Source organism: Apis cerana, linkage group LG14 (genome assembly GCF_029169275.1).
Source record: "Apis cerana isolate GH-2021 linkage group LG14, AcerK_1.0, whole genome shotgun sequence".
In the NCBI taxonomy this organism is placed as follows: domain Eukaryota; kingdom Metazoa; phylum Arthropoda; class Insecta; order Hymenoptera; family Apidae; genus Apis; species Apis cerana.
Window position 1 is genome coordinate 8,694,859 of NC_083865.1, and position 16,862 is coordinate 8,711,720.

Here is a 16,862-nt window from a genome sequence, read left to right on the forward strand (position 1 = left end):
ATCAAAGGACCTATCGTTCCAGTCTTTCGAGAGACTGATATTTTTAAGAGTTGAAAAGAGATTTATCGATTAATCTGTTGTCTAAGCAATTTTTACGCCCATGTATATTCAGGACCAGTTGGGTTGCAGGCGGCGCCAAAGCGATTAGACACTCGCCGACGTGATAACAGGAAATAACGACCATGTTACGTACGACCATATCTTTTATGCAAACACGCCCTTTATGTGTAAATCCAATTCTTCCACGCGGTCGTCGTAGGCGGTTTTACGTAACGATAGGAAAGATATGAAAAATGAGGCCACGAAACACAGGTCGGAACATGCCAGTAAATTCAAACTCGATGATTTAGTCAAGAATTCAAGCAACGGATACCTAAAAAAAAAAAAAATTACGTTAGAAAAATAATGATTGGAATTGAAAACATTTCGATACGTATGGAATTTTGTTAAATTAGCTTGTATTAAATATAATTTTCTTAATATTGAACGTGAACGTCAACTTGGTTTAAAGAACCATTATGAATAAATTGGAAATAACGTTAAATTACCCGGTAACTGTTATTGCATTCAAGTAAAACAAAGTAACAGATTCGCACTGGCGAAAATGTTTCAAATTACTTGGATTCGAGGAACGTGACAAGTCAAATAACTTGACTAATAGAAGAGGCGTAGAAAATTCAAAGGATATTTCAAATCAACAAAATAACACATAAAGAAATCTCGACTCGACTCGTTCGAAGTCGGCTTTATCTTCGAAGGAAAAACAGTTACGATAGCTGTTTCCACGTGAAACACGTTATTCGCCTGAATCAACAATAAAAAATACTAATCTTCTAAGAAATCACGATCGAACTCGATTCTGTTTCTGGCGAAATCTCAAAGCCAAGAAAAGAGAGGGGAAGGGGGAAAAAACCTACGTAAGAATAGCAGGGGGAGGGGGAGGGGAGGGCTCGTGCAAGGCCTTTTGACCCTTGAAATATTTAGCATTTCTCGATGCAGTCGGCAGTAAATAATTTTGTAGCCGAGTCAGGACCAATGGGCACGTGCATAAGATATGCATCGCGCGGCGACGACGCGGTTTTGCTCCCTTTTCTCGCGCCGTGCACGAAATCGAGCCCGGTGCCTTCGCTCTTTTCGATCGTAAATAAGCGGGTCCGTTTCTATCCCTTCTTTTTTTTTTTTTTTTTTTTTTTTAAACCACGATACATTCGACTCCGCGCAACACGAGGTTTCCAACCGTTCCATTCTCCGCACCCTCGTCGCCTCTTTTCTTTCCCCTCCCTCGTTAGTAGACTGACCAACCGCCGTTCCATGCCGCTTTCTCGACGCGTCATAAAAACGAGACAACGTGCTTTACGATCTCGCCTCCTGTCTTTTTGCCTCGAGAATCCGAGCGACGCGTGCTCCCAACCGCAAAGAAACACTTATTAACATATTTGCCCCTATACGATCCTCTCTCCTCTTCCTTACTCCCTCGCTTTCTTTTTCACGGATAATTTGTTACGATACGGCTGGAAGAAAAAACCGGGTTGGAGAAGAGTCGAGTATAAATTAGGCGGAGAGGACAAAAAAGAATGGAGAATATATATATATATTCGGAATGGCAAAAGGATACGTCTGTACTTTTGCGGTAATATCTTCTTAGATAACAGCTTTACCTCGTAATTCAGGATAAAATTACTTTTCTTCGATATCGATCGTGAATCCGATTCGAGACTGTTCTCTGGTTAATTGCGGTCACGGGTACACGGGCGTTTGTGACGTGGAAATAAAATAACCCCCTTATCGATGTAGCTCCCATTAAAACGATTGCAACGTACCACCTACCAATCTAATTCCGTTAAAACGTTCCTGCTACGTGTTTTTCCCGGGATTAATCTCGTAACCATGACTTCGTATCCCCCCTCTCTCTCGAGAAGCTTCTCTATTGGAAATATTATTACCTCGAACGAGAGTTGATTTGTACAATGATGACGTGTATCAGAAACAAGGAAATATCAACGTTCGGGAAATTTCACTAGTAACGGTAATAATTGGCTAATGAAATAAATTCATCGAAGGAAAATACATCGTATCGATATGTCGTCGTATCATAAATCTCAAGTGAAACCGACGATAAAGGTTCCTAAGCGTCGTCGAAAAAAATCCACAGCTTCCAATAACCTATACGTATCACCCTCTTTGATCGACAAGTTTCAAAAGTGAGTAACAAGATTTATATAAAAGTCGAAATTAAACTAGACGTGATAAGAAATTAATCGCGTAAAATCATTTTCTTCCAATTTTATCCTTCCAAATAAAAATATTTTACGTTGGAGAATCGACTTTGTTCTTATTACGCGTAAATTTTTTATCATTCTAATTAGCACATATTTGCATCTGTACTAATTTATCTTTTGAAAAAACAGATGTGATGACGCATTTGCAAATTACAGAGGCTTACATCGAATATACTTTCGAAACCATTTGACAAACTTTTCAAATGTTTATCCTGTATTCAATCGAGTTAAATTACCGTGAATGGCAAGAAGCGTGAAGATCCCCAAATGGGAATTCTAGCAGCTGACATCGATTTTTCTTACCGTCGTCACACTAACGCACGATTCATCTTAAATTCATCACGTACAAAATTGACTGCGCATCAGGAAATTATAAATTTGTAGGCAGCTAGCCATATATCTTACATACGCGATTCGTAATTTTTTCGCGTAATGAATAATTCATGCAATTCGAGACAAATGTCGCCAAAACGGTTATCGAGATTCTTGCAAAATTCTTTTTCTTTAATTATTCGATCAACGGTCCATCGTGTTCCTCTCCATTCGCTATAATTTCCCGCAAATTGCTTGTCACGATGAATTAACCAATATACCTGGTTAACTCGTGCGTTTCACCGACTAACGTAACGGAAATGAATGTTCCCGTAACGGTACGTATGTCAATCGCGGATGATCAAACGGTAGTGGTAGATTAGAAGACGTACTCGCGACGTACTTTCAGGTCTGTTTCAACTCATTCCTGCCACAGACGTTCTCCTATTTGTCTGTCGTTCTTATCTTCCACGTTAATTACACAAAATTACCGTTCAACATGGAGAAAAAAATGATACTTGTCGGATATGATTTCGTGGTACTCGTCCTCCATCGTCACGCTTATTACCAAACCTGTATTACCGTGCTAAATAATCGCCATGTTTCGTATTTTTTCTTCCCTTACTCTTTTATATCGTGTTGATATAAAAGCAAGCTCGGATTTATTTAAATATATCATACCGCGACTAATTTCGAGCGTAAGTGGGTTAAGACCGACTTGTAAACGATTCGAGAAAAGTAAGAGGCACTCAACCAACGTAACGACGAACAAACGAGTCCGTGAAAAACACGCGAGCACGCATCCGGCGTAACGACATCTTGTACATCGAACCGTCGTTATTTTAACACGCAATCATTATCTTTTCCAAGGTACGTAGGGAGGGAGCAAAAATCCGACTCTTTGAAAATATTGTCCAACAATGGGGACAACAAGGAATCCAAGGAAATTAAGGAAATCAAGGAATCGAAAGAGACCGAGAAGAAAAAAGGTTCCAAGGATGTGAGGTTGATGTCGAATCTTCCTAATGACACGGCGGTACACTTTGGAAGTTTTTATGGTGTCGAAGGAAACGTGAATAAACCACGAACGACTAAAGTAAAGAATTCCATGGATTCTATTAATTTATCGTACAAATCGATACCGAGATTGGAATTCACTAGGCAAATGGTCCAAAAGTAAACGAATTAAATATTTAAAATACATTCTCGTTTAAAAGTATCCAGACACTTAATTATTTTTGACAGAATGCAATTCGAATAACTGGATTTGTTCATTGACCCAATAATATTTTTGTGATAATTCTTATTTTTTTTTCTTTTTCTTTATGATTATTACAAGGAGATAAAATTAATTTCACGAAGGTAATATGGAACGAGAAAATTGAATTTCATACTTATTAAACTTGAAAGAAATAATTTATTATAATTTCGAAAAATTTTTAATCTCTTATTAATATAAAGAAGATGCTTGTAAATAGTTATGAATTGTTGATGTTAATTAATATACCGATAATATTCAAAACTGACAAATATATCGTCGAATCATGCACTTAATTGTGATAAGTATGTTAATTAATACTTCAAATTTATAGTCTGCTGATTTCTTAAGAAGATAATAACTGTTATTTCTAGATTCATTAATTAAATTGAAATCTTGTTTATGTATGAATCAAAAAAAAAAAAAATTGAAATTAAAATTTTTCGTATAAATATAACACTTGTTTCCAGTGCAATGATTGAATATAAAAATATTACACTACATATAAACAAATATACATTACTTCTTTTTCTTCAAATCGAGCAAAGTGTCTGGATACCGATAAACAGTTGTATATGTCGGATAAGGAAATCGTATTCCAATTAATTCCCAGACTGGAACGAACAGCTGGTACGGAGGACTACGCGCGACAAGTGTCAGCCTTATTGGAGGAGACGGTCGAACCGGCGCATTTCAAACTGCATTCTCTGCCAACCGAGAATTCGATTCCAGACGGGAGATACAATCCCACGGGATTCCCGCTCTGGTACAAGGAACCTTATAAAATACCGTTAGTATTCCTTCACTTGGTTACGTCATTCGATCTATTCCTGTTACCAGAGGGATTGCACGCGTTACTGGAAAATGGGATAGACTTTGGAGAGCGCGATAATGAGAGAATTTCTCCATTAAGAATGAATAACGCGGACATCCATCGGCCAGATAACAAATAATAAGATTGAACGAGAAATCCCTGTAGGATCTCCTAATCCCTCTAATGGACTGATGAATTTTTAGATTCGCTTCGGACGAGATTTACAAACTTTTAAAAGAGAAACTTGATAACATGGAAGGAAAAGCGAGAAATATCTTCGAGGATGAATCTCCGGAGAAAAGTTCGTTGGAAGAATGGAGCGAAGACGAGCAAATGGAGTATGGCGAAAATGACGAGGACATTAACGATATACTGAAGAGAAGAAAATCGTCGATGCACTTGTTGTCGAATAAATCGTCTTCTCTTACCGAAGCGAAGGACACAGATTCGAAGGAAAGCAGTGAAATTTCTTTGAATGGGAAACTGAATAAACCAACTTTGCCGCATCAGCACTGAAGCGGTTTTATGAACATCTGAAAAATAAACAATTAAATATTAATTGCAGAAATAGAATTTCCTGTATACTTATTAACAAATGCAATTAGGATATAAAAGAGAACTTTCGGTTGATTCGATCAGAAGAGGTTTTGTAATGTTGTTCCTCGTTACGAGTATTCAGATTTTTCTACGCAGAAATAGACTGTTAATTAGCATTTCTCTATTAACCATTCTATTTATTACGAGGTATATATCGCGATTCGGAGAATTCATCTTGATTCATTTACGTTAATTAGAAGCCTTCATTATTATTCGGTTGCGCATCCTGTAATTATATGTACAAAATTACAATGGATCTAATTCTGTCATGAATTCATTAATTAATGATGAAAAGATTTTGAAAAAGACGAGAAACTTGTATCAGGTGACGAATTACCGGATATTCTATGTACTTCATTTCCGCCTATTCTGATCTTTTCTGATTCTAACACGTTTTCTTATGCAACATTACAATGCCAATAAATATTCATTAGTCGATCTTGTAAATATCCGTCAAAAAAATGGAATAAGTCAATTTATTTAAAAAATTAAATATTATTTATGTTTTCGTTCGATGAAAAGAAAAAGAGATTGAAACGTTAAACGACTAATGATGGAATTATAGTTAATACAAAAAGAATGGAATTCGATATCACAAGGCCAACGAACGACGTGGTTTCCCGTTTAGTAAAGAGGGTGGCATTACCCGACTTGGAGTGTTCGCATTGTTTTCGGTTCAGTGGAAATGCAAGAGGGCGCAGGATGGGGTCGGCACTTATCGATTATTCCGTCTACTAAGCCAAAGACGCTTTTCATGTACATTTAACGTGATCGAAAATTAAATTTTTCTGATCAGAAAATGCTTTGAAAAAAATAAAGAAAAATCAATGATATTCGAATATTAAAATATGAAAAAAAGGAAAATTTTCGAGTTTAGTTATAAGGAAATTTTTCTTCTTCGATTAAATACTCTTTTTAACAAAAAAATATAGTATATATACATTGGTTTTATTTTTTTTTTTTTTTTTTTTTTGTGAATCTGTACAGAATGGTCCACAAGGAATCGAAGACTTATTTTGAATAAGTTATTTAACCATCGAGGCCATAAACTTGAAGTATCGTAACTGGGCGCACCGGATTAACTTACACCTGTGAAAAAAGGATATAGTCTGATAACATTATATGCTGTTCACGGTTCGTAGACACAAAAATCCCTTGATCTATTTATGATCCAATACAATCTGGTGAATGGCAGTTTGTATCCAAAATTGAATTCTGTTGTATTTAGAATAAATCGCTGTACAAAGCTTCAATTAAAAATCTATTCGTTCTTCTACTGCCCTCTTCAGAGAAAACAAACGAGCAACCACTCCCATGAAGAGAAAAATTGCACCACTGTCCACTAGTACGAGGAACTTCCTCTTTTTTATCTTTCTCGATCCTTGAACATAATCCAAGGCTATTGAAGTACAGTAAAATATATCGGTCTATCTTGATATAACAATACGCGTTTCTGTACTCCACATAATAAAAATTTTTTTATATTTTTTTATATATTTTTTGGAGCATAACGCGACTAGCTCCCATCAGATTGGTACTTCCGAGGCCTTCCCTAGGTCTTTTTCCACGAATAATACATTTCCAGGGGTCGATTTACGCGCCAGAATTTATCATTGACTTGTCTTAAAGTTTGAGATCCGCTTAAAACTACTAATTGACCAGGAGAAGGTGCTATATAAATACAAAAATTGAGTAGCCTGTCTGATTCTGATAATTCTGTATCCAGGTCCAATGTTAGTCGCATAGCCAGATACTTGCTCAGATGATCAACTATAAAAATTAACAATTATTATCGTTCACTTTGGGATATTCCATCTAAATTTACAATTATGTAAAACATTCACCTGTCGCGTTAGCTGTTGTTTTGATATATCGAATACTATTTTCTTTCAACGCTTTTATAAGTGAATTATCCCCGGCCATCTCGGTGGGATGTGGTTTAAAAACAAGTTCAATCTCATTTAACATTAAAGGCTCACTAGGACCTTCACCCTCTGTATCTACCATAGAATCACCACCACCAGTTTCAGCTTCTGCACTAGACGAATCATTTTCAGAATTTTGTAAACTTTTCTGTCGTTTTGGTGGTTTTGGAATTTGATTTGCAGGATTTGGCGATGGTGTGGTAGAATTCCTAGAAGTTGTACCTGAAATTGATTATTTTATTCGTATAATGATTCATCCGTTAAATTTATTCATTAACAGGAATGATAAAGTTAATAAAATATCAATGAAATTTTTTAAGCTACCTCCACTACTATTATTTAAAGGTCCTGTAGTACTTTGAGAAGAATCGCTTTGATTCGCAGCATTCGTAGCATTTGGTGTAGCTGGTGCACTGGCATTTTGAGAATTATTATAAGATGTTGCGTTACTAGCATTCTCTGATTCATTGGCATTTTTTCTGGATCTCTGAGAACGATTTTGGCTTTGTAATTTGATACCCTCTGTAATAGAATTTACTAATGCAGCCTGTGAATGTGACTTGTTCAATTTTGCCAATACTCTCTCTTGATGTGCCTCATATTCATCACGGCTAGGATATATCTTAGAAATCAATAGATCAAAATTAGGATCTGGTCTTAAAGATCTTTTAGAGACCAATTTTTTTCTGCATGTTGGACATTCCTACGAACAGAATTTTTGTTGATTTACATATTTTTCAAAACTATTCTAACCTCTATTGGTATTTGAACTCAATGGCAATTATAAAATCCACGATAAAATCCACAATCCAAATCACAAAATCACTATCACAAAAAGTTCACATCTAAAGATAAAACATATGAGCAAATATATGTTCATTAAATATTTTTAAAATAATAATTTATCACTAATCACATAGTCAAGAATACAAATTATTCCAACACTAAATAAAAAATAAATCTAAACCTATCGATAATTATAATAATATTTAATTTCTTCAACTCAGATTATAAAAATGATAAAAAAAAACATTAAGAAGCAACATAGAACATCATTTACTACGCATTTCAAAAAGCGCGCTAAAATTACAGTATCTGACAGAACCAAATATAATTACAATCGTATTTTCTTCTTTTACAAGAAATTAGTTTAATCTTTAATAAACTCTTAAAATTACTATTGAAATCTATATGCAAAAATATGAAATTATGTTTAAAAGTATGATATATAGTAAAATGAAAAAAGAAAGAATGACAGGATACTAACCGAGTGTCAGCAACTGATTTTTTAATGGATTAAGAAACTTTTAGAAACACTGTGCCATGAAAGTACATAATAATTAATTATTATCAGAATAATTTCAGAAGAAATATATACCTTATTACCGCTCCTAAGTGCTGTGATGATACAATCAGAACAGAACCGATGTAAGCACTCTTTGGTAGTCATAGTTTTTTTAAGCATATCCAAACAAATCGGACACATAAGTTCACTGTGTAAACTTCGCGGACTGACCGCAATTTCTGTATTGTCAGTAATTGCATCCTGAGGAGTACGATGAAGTTCGTAAAGCGATAATTCCCAAGTTTTGTTCAGACCGACTTGTTCCGCGGAAGCCATCTTGACTACATACAACCATCAGCTGAAAAACTCAACACATACAGCTCTCTAAACGCGGTTAGAGCCATCTTACGGCGAACGTTATGAACTATCAAACTTAATTCCAATCAGTAACGAAGTTAAAAAGTAAAAAATTATCTGTGATATTTGTTTCGGATTTTCTTTTTATTCATGCATACTATTGCAAACTTTAATGCAAACTCTAATTGGTATAATAAACAAGTTCAATCATAATGATTACAATAAAAAATAAATAATAAAATACCGAACGCACAAGATGAAGAAATTAGAAGATTGAAAACGGAAACACGATCTATATAATTATAGAAATAGGAAAACATAACGTAAAGTATCTTTGATAAAAGAACAGAAAATCTTAGCCCGTAAGATTTAATTTTCTTTTTTAATTGCAAAATAGGAAAATTGATCGGAAACTTATTAAAATGAAGCATATACAAAAAAAGCATTTTGATGGATGTCGATAAAATGAATTTCTACAATTAAGCGGCGGGAGTATTCAAAAATATTTAACGAGTTACAACTTGATAAATTAATCGGTACAACTATTTATTTTGCGTTATAATAATTTCGAATCAACTGAATCCCAGCTCTAATTAGCACTCAAATGAAAACATGATCGTATCGTTATAGCAAACGAAGGAAGCGTGAAAAATGTAGCTATAGAGGAAGGCGCATAAGCGTAGGCAAAATATGTTTCCTCGTTATAAATAATATAACGGTATATAATACCGTCTAAGATGGGCGTAGGCTCGACCATTAATGCCGTATACACCAGATAAGTCTTTCTAAGCGAACGAGTTCAGAGATACATTCATGCACCGATCCAACAAAGCAAACTAGACCGTCGAGACCCGAACTCCTTTTTTCTCTGACCTTAACTGTAGATAACCGTAATTGCGTCTGTCGGTACTTATTGGGAAAACGTGTTTTATCACCTCTCTCCAGCGATACCATCTTCAATCACTACGTTATTCGAGCGTTATTCGATCTCTTGCTACTGTATTCTTCTTAACTTGAATTTCGACGTTCGAGGAAAGATATCGGAGATCGAACATTCGATACGATTAAATTCGTGTCTAATGTTTTAATTATACATTAATTATCTTTACATTTCTTAATACTGGGTTATATGATTTTAATGTAAAACAATTAACCTACTAATTTTTTTCTTCCTTATTTCTTTTTATCTAGATTTATCTACAATTTTACGAAGGTTAAAGAATTGACGTGAAAAGTCTTTTTTTAAAATATAAAAATTTCCGTATCTCTTTTTCGAGTCTTCTCTAATTACTTTATTTACGTCTTTCGATAGCACATTTACGTATTTTTGAATAATAATTAATCCTTATTAGTTATAATAAAAAAAAAAATGCCGTAAAAATATAAAGAAAATCATGACGTGATTTATGCATCTATTAAAGTATAAGTATTAAGTAAAGTTTATTTAGTATCTTTACGAAAGTTTAACATACTTGGATATTCGAATTATTAATATCTTTATCTTTATATGTCGATAACGACAAAGCGATACCGTTCATTTATGAAAATTCGAATAAATATATGCGAAATTTATAGGTTACTCGGCAAAACGATTTACTGGGCGACACCTTGTTGTTGTTCCACTTAACGGTGATCCTGCTCCGTCAACTTTTTAACTCTCTGTTTAATTCGCTGCCTTCGGCGAAGGGCAACGCATTCACCGCGTTCTCTTTTCTTCCGACATTCTGGTAAAAAGAAAATCTAGGTCGAACAACAAAGGTGGAAAATTTATATTTCCGATCGGTTTTTCGAGTAATTTTATATCCCGCATCGACATTTTATCGAACGAAAATCACATTTTATTCCGACTTCGTGAATCGAAGCGTGACGGAAAATGAATTACATGGAACAAGACAAGATATTAGAAAACTGTATAAAAACAGTTTGATTGCTACATTGACATGCTTTCTAGCGGACAGCTCTTTCTCTCATGGAAGCTTACGTAATTCTCAACCACGATCTCCCCATATGCTGTCTACATACATATATGCTGCGCCAAACCACGATCACACGGGTATTATAGATATTATAGTACGCTTTACGTATCCTTTTTTGCACATACGCTCTTCAAGCGGAATCGTATCTTCATTTTACGTAAGCTCGCCAGGAACGCCCATTCAGCTAAGTCTTTCCCCGTTTCACTGTAATTTTCGAACAATATCTTTTTATGGTGCCGATTCACTATGCTTCCGGTATAAAACCTTGTAATCTTCGGATTCTTATTCACGATATTCATCACGTGATAATTTTGAAAACGTTCAAGGTAAATCGTGGAGAAGAAACTCGCGTAGACTCCACAAATGAACCACGGCGAAACATTTATAATCGATCGTGGCGCGAAGCGATCGACGTGAAAGGCTATCGATCCCATCTGAGAACGTTGCAAAACAACGAAGACCTCTTCTCCCCGCTTCCCCCTTTCCTTTCCTCCATCGTTTTAACACATAGAAGGTATACACACAGGCGACGATTCGAAAGCAAAAGCTTCGATTTAATTTCGGCTCGAATGATTTTCTCGCTCGACCACGATTCGCTACTACCTGTGTAATAATTATCGTTTCTTTCTCCGCTTCCTTGTTCCCTGCATTGCGCAAGCATCCGGAAGGAGGCGATGTTCTTGCCGCTTGATACATGGTTACAAGTATCCGTTCAGCCCAGGTCAAGCGTGAATCTGACCCAGTAGAATCGCCGTACACGTTGGATCCATCCTGACCCATGGATTAAACAGCAGCCATGTTTTACGCTTCCTACGGAGACGATTCTCCGCATCGAGAAAGGTCACTGCCTCGCGTGAAAGGAACGAGCTTTCATTCACGATACGAATACGCAAAGGTTACGATTATGGTTACGGGATGAAAATTTCGAACCGAGGAAGCAAGAAACAGAGAACGAAAATAAAGATAAACTGAGATAAATCGTATTGGTAAAAATAGTAGGTGCGTAAGTGCGTGTAAATCTGATCGTGCATTGTATACAATCGAAGTAGGAAGGAACGAAGCTATTTGAAATTTATAAATTATTCTTAAGTAGATCATATAAATAAACAGGAGCTCCGGTTCCACCTTGTTACCAATGTAACAGAGTTGAAAAATCCGACCGCTTTAATCTATAATTAGGATCACATTTGGAATAATTGTTGGAAAAACGATGGATGATAAGGTACGAAAGAAAGAAAACAAGCATTTACTATTTGGCAACTTTATGAATCGTATCGCTATATACGATAATAATTGCGAGATTCATCTCATTAGTACATTCATAACGTTTTCTTGTTCCCGACATTGCACAAGAAGCCGGAAGCGGCTGCGGTTTCTTTTCACCCAATGATATACGAGTGCAATCACTTATCGTGTGTGTACTGAACGGACTAATCCATTTTGACCAACAAGACGCGCGATGTTCTTCCATTTTCGATCCGAAGATAATATTATTTTCCTAAATTAATTTTTCCACGTTAGCGTTATTACGTCTGCGTTTTACCGTATTCGAATATAATAAAACTCGAAACCTGTTAATCCCGCTACGAGATATACGCTATTAATACTCGTCAAATACAAAACTCGATCCGCGACCATAGTCAATAACCTCGTCCACGTTACTTCATATTTCGATAACTTTTTATAATCTCCAATTATGTAATACGCCAGTGCAATTATCGTAAATTATCGGTTTCTTCTTATTCTTCGTTTCTTATTGCAACGGTTCGGATGGGATTATATTATCGATGGCGAGATTGAAAAGTCTCGATTAAAATCAAACCACACGTATTAAGATGAACGATGAAAGATGAAGTTATTCAAATTTACGATAAAAGAGAAGAAACACTCGTCTCGAATTAAATTATGTATTTTATCGTTTATTCGCGTCTGATATCGCGAAAAATGCTGATGAGACGGCTGCTACGAATAATAAATCTCTCAGTGAAAATAACGTTTTTCTTCGAGGTTTTCCTGCTTCGTTGATCAAAGAGGTCTTCTCGCGTGCTTGTTACAGTGCAGTCGCATTTTCAGTCAAGAAAACCATGCTTCTTGCAGAATTCTATTCCATACCGGTATTTGATTACCTTTCGTTAGAGAATTATAGTAAAATCAAACAACTGGTTTAACGGATTTCATCTTTATCTTCGAACCTTATAAACGCGTTTCGTAACTTTTTCGTTAAATTCGATACAAAGAACAATCTCTCTCTTGTGTTAAAACGAACCGAATCCATCCGACTTGCTCGCAGGATACGAATTACGCGCGAAGGAAATATCTATTTTGCGAGCCGTCTTATTAGTGTTGCTCGAAGAAGAAGAAGACTTGATTTGGTATTTCACCTTTTACCTCGATGCGCCGGCCAATCAAGACGATGCCTGTAAATCGAGGAAACTAAGTATATACGAACGGCAATCATTCGGCAAATTTACGAACAACAATTTACTTTCTCTCGGAATTCAAACGAGTTACGAGATCGGTGTTTCATCTTTCTCATTTATCTTATTCCTTTTCGAATGGAATGAAAATTATTAGTTCGTCGTCCTGACTCGCGTCACGGTCAAAATCAACCGATAATTTATGATTTTATCGTTTATCTCGATCTTAACGCGCGTATCGATCTTTATCAAGATCCAGAGAAGTTTCTATCGAGTAATTCTAAGAGATCCCACGATCTGGTCTATTAACCCATTCAAGATTATGCGGTGAAGTAATGCGTAAAAGTTGCGTAAAATCAACATTAGCTCTTAACATTTTTCTCGAGGAATAATAATTTCAAGGTTCCTTACATTCGATTTTTCAAAATTCGAAGATACGCAATTCGAAAATGTGACATTTGATACGTATCGTTATTATGAAAATTCATTACGAAAATTTTTAAAACTCATTCTAATGTAAATTGAGTCGAGATATTCTTTATCGGCGTATTCAAGGTTTCACATTAATTACTTCAGTTTAAAAAAATATAACGAACGTCACCGAAACGTAGTGTTTAAACAGCTATCCGAAATTCCTATTTAGAGGAATTTAAATAGTTTCTCATTTAAAAAGACAGAAAATTTTAAATACAGTTCTGTTCAAAAATCGGTCGTTCCATTATAGAAAAAGGGGTTTGCTTGATGGGTTATTGAAACTGACCCAGTGAATCGATCCCTCTTCCCCCCTTCGTTTGCTAGTATTCGGCGTGACCTAGAGTGCACCGGTGCGACGTAGGTCGTGGCTTGACCCACACACGATCCGTGAATCCTTGTGGACATCGGTGGCGACCGCGAGGCGGGATATAGAAGAGGTTGGTTGGAGAGAGGCGATGCTCACACGTGCACCTCGGGGCATTCACGAGTTGGCAGTCGGCTGTTGAAACCCGCCCGGTGAATGCCTCTCCAGCCTCTCCTCTGCACGTATTTTTATCGACCTTTCGATACACCCATGGGGTTCGCGTACATGGAGGAATTTCCAACCTAGGGATGAATTATCGCGCGCGGCTAAATAATTCGTCGATGCTTGGTTCGCGAAAGGAGGAATGCGATCGAACGTTGTTGAAAACATTGAGTGTTGTAGAAACGTCGACACCAGTGACGCGTGACACGGACATCGAAGAAAGTGAAATGTGAATCTATCGTACGGACAGGAAGCTATCAGAACGGTCTCTGAACTCTGCTCGTCGAGTTTCACTCGATCTTCGAATCGAATTGCCACAATTTTGCACCATGTTCGCGGAGAGAAATCCAGCGCAATTAAAACGGCGACACGCATCGGCGAGGATCTCATGCGAGACCGTTTGAGCGATTGAATTGTGCAGATATTATGGTTAAACGAGGTTGTTTGTGTTTGTTCGTTGTAATGGTAGACATTGTGACCAGCATACCACTAAGTGATCGTTAGACCGTGAATTTATTTTGAAGCTTGATCGAAAAAGGAATATTCGATCCGTGAGAAACACGAAATCGTTATAGTTTTGGAAAACGATTTAAGAGAAAACAGATCTGGCGCAGTGCTACAAATAACTGTTTCGGGAAAGAAAGAAATTGCCTTAAACGGAAGAAAAATGTTCTCCTTGTTTTGAACTCGTAACGTAACATAATAACGGTTTCGAGGATTTTTCGCGTGTCAGTGGATCAGTAGGTTCTTTATCCATATCGTTTGATTGGTTTTTTGTAAAAATTCGCGGATGAACATTCCACTCCACGTATTCATCGATTAATCAATTTCTGTTTTTCACAGCCCAACATAATGTTTATCATTCAAACGTAAACAAATTGATTCGTCCGAGCGTTCATTAGATTCTTATCGCGACAAATTGCTGTGGAGCAATAAAACGATGGTGTCGATTCGATTCGCGCGGCACGGCGCGTGAATCATTCGAAATTCACATTGGGACGCCGTTATATTGCGAGAAAATTTGCACGATGAAAGATCTCTAATGTGCCACACAAGAAGATGAATGGATGGTCGCGACAGGACGCGTTTCGAAGGAACTTGTTCTTTTCCAACCGAGTGCGCGAACAGGGGCCGTATATGATGGCAGTACACGATGAACAAGTGTGGGAATAGTCGAGTCACCGGCTACAGTGACACTAATCACGTTAACGACACAAGGATAATATGTCGCGTGAAACGTAGCAAGGACACGTGTACCGGTATCAGTAACGAGACTTTAATTGTACGTGTTCGCATCGAGCGGTTCTCGTTTTAATGGAAGAAATCTTAATTAAATGAAAATTGAAATTCAACGGGTACTTGGAGAGTGGATGCACGCCGATGTGCATCGTTAATATTACATAATCAAATCCTACTCGTACTTCTGGTGATTAGTACAAATATAGGATGAAAATGTAAAAATAAACGATTTTGCGTTGAAGTCAGGAGGTAATTTATCTACTCTACGAAAAGATATGTTAATAAAATCGCATTGGAAAGATTTCAATCTTTTTGTCGGTAGAAAAAGAAGTGCAAGCATATATTTATAAAAATAGCAAGCAACTATTTTATAAAAATACACCCTTCGAGAGAGTCAGCCGTAATTACTCAAATACGAATACATTTGCAAAGACAAAGACAATGGTGGAATAGGATGATGTTGGCGAGACATTGTGCGAGAAAAATTCTTCATTGTTCGAGGAATGTGGGCGTATCGAGCAAGATATCTAATCGATAAGAAAAAAAGAGTACTCTTGAAAGTAAAGAGAATTACAAAAAATATTTTGCACGTTATCGTTAATATTTTTTTTAACGAGCCAAATTAAGAACATAGAAGAACATAGAGAATTTTAGAAAATAATAAAGTAGAAAATAAATGAAGATCTAGTGCATTTACGTTTCACTTTATATGTGTAAAGATTGTCAAAATTTTTCCAGTAATAAAAAAAATTATAATATTAATAATCGCGAATAAGAATTGAATAAGAAAAATTGAAATACAAATCTTTAAATTGAAGAATATCGATAACTGACAAAATGGGAAACACGAGATCGCAACTTTGCCGACGAAGCAAATCACCTTATCTTCTCTACCTTATCCATAGAACGTGGAGTATTGTGACCGATCATCGGAAAGATCAAACTCGTTCCGATGATACCGATCGAGAAACTGATTTATCATCGAGATGCAGTGGTTGCAACAGATGTGATTTCGGACAAGACAGTCTTACATTCGACAGGTAAATCAATCTATTGCTATATATAATATAAAGAATTAAACTGTATATATACTAATTATAATATAAATGAGATTTTTTATATTTGAAATATTAATTTGAATTTTCTAATTATATAAAATCTAAATCGCGATTGCAGCCAATTAGCTCATATTACTTGCTATATAATTTATAATTGAATTACAGATATTTGTGATTCGATTATAAATTATATACCAAATAATGATGATTGCCCAGGTCTCACCGCGTGGAGGAAGGCTGCGAATAGAGACCCACCCTATCCACGATCCCATCCACCCTCCTTTAACGTAAAAATTTATTTAATATCAATAACAAATCTTTCTTTTGATGTACGTTTGCAAAATG

At 36.1% G+C, this 16,862-nt stretch overlaps 3 protein-coding genes across 4 annotated transcripts in view; 2 read left to right on the plus strand and 1 right to left on the minus strand.

Moving 5' to 3' along the window:
• The first annotated feature begins 1,015 nt into the window (after positions 1–1,015).
• On the plus strand, positions 1,016–5,236 carry LOC107998666 (uncharacterized). Its single transcript, XM_017058042.3, has 4 exons — positions 1,016–2,201; positions 3,462–3,767; positions 4,463–4,639; positions 4,867–5,236. The coding sequence occupies exons 1-4, from the start codon at positions 2,080–2,082 to the stop codon at positions 5,177–5,179; spliced, it is 918 nt and encodes a 305-aa protein (XP_016913531.2). The 5' UTR covers positions 1,016–2,079; the 3' UTR covers positions 5,180–5,236.
• A 953-nt stretch (positions 5,237–6,189) lies between these two features.
• Positions 6,190–8,889, minus strand: LOC107998712 (E3 ubiquitin-protein ligase RING1). Its single transcript, XM_017058127.3, is given in 5 exon segments — positions 6,190–7,030; positions 7,105–7,407; positions 7,510–7,888; positions 8,564–8,820; positions 8,823–8,889. Coding segments are annotated over 5 exon segments (1,209 nt in total). The 5' UTR covers positions 8,875–8,889; the 3' UTR covers positions 6,190–6,812.
• A 4,930-nt stretch (positions 8,890–13,819) lies between these two features.
• Positions 13,820–16,862, plus strand: part of LOC107998710 (uncharacterized) — a 48,461-nt gene continuing 45,418 nt past the window's right edge. The window contains exons 1-2 of one of the 2 annotated variants that reach the window (XM_017058122.3): positions 13,820–16,196; positions 16,278–16,499. In XM_017058122.3, the coding sequence (XP_016913611.2) occupies positions 16,297–16,499 (203 nt within the window). In that variant the 5' untranslated portion in view covers positions 13,820–16,196; positions 16,278–16,296. Of the gene's footprint in view, positions 16,500–16,862 lie in introns of both variants that reach the window. The other variant, XR_009832590.1, reaches the window with a different exon arrangement.

Excerpts from the sequence above, each read along its gene's own strand:
- LOC107998666 (XM_017058042.3), top strand. The coding sequence starts at position 2,080 with ATGTCGTCGTATCATAAATCTCAAGTGAAACCGACGATAAAGGTTCCT. Across the intron at positions 2,202-3,461 it reads TTGATCGACAAGTTTCAAAA|GTACGTAGGGAGGGAGCAAA; the intron begins GTGAGTAACAAG and ends ATCTTTTCCAAG. Across the intron at positions 3,768-4,462 it reads ACTAGGCAAATGGTCCAAAA|ACTGGAACGAACAGCTGGTA; the intron begins GTAAACGAATTA and ends ATTAATTCCCAG.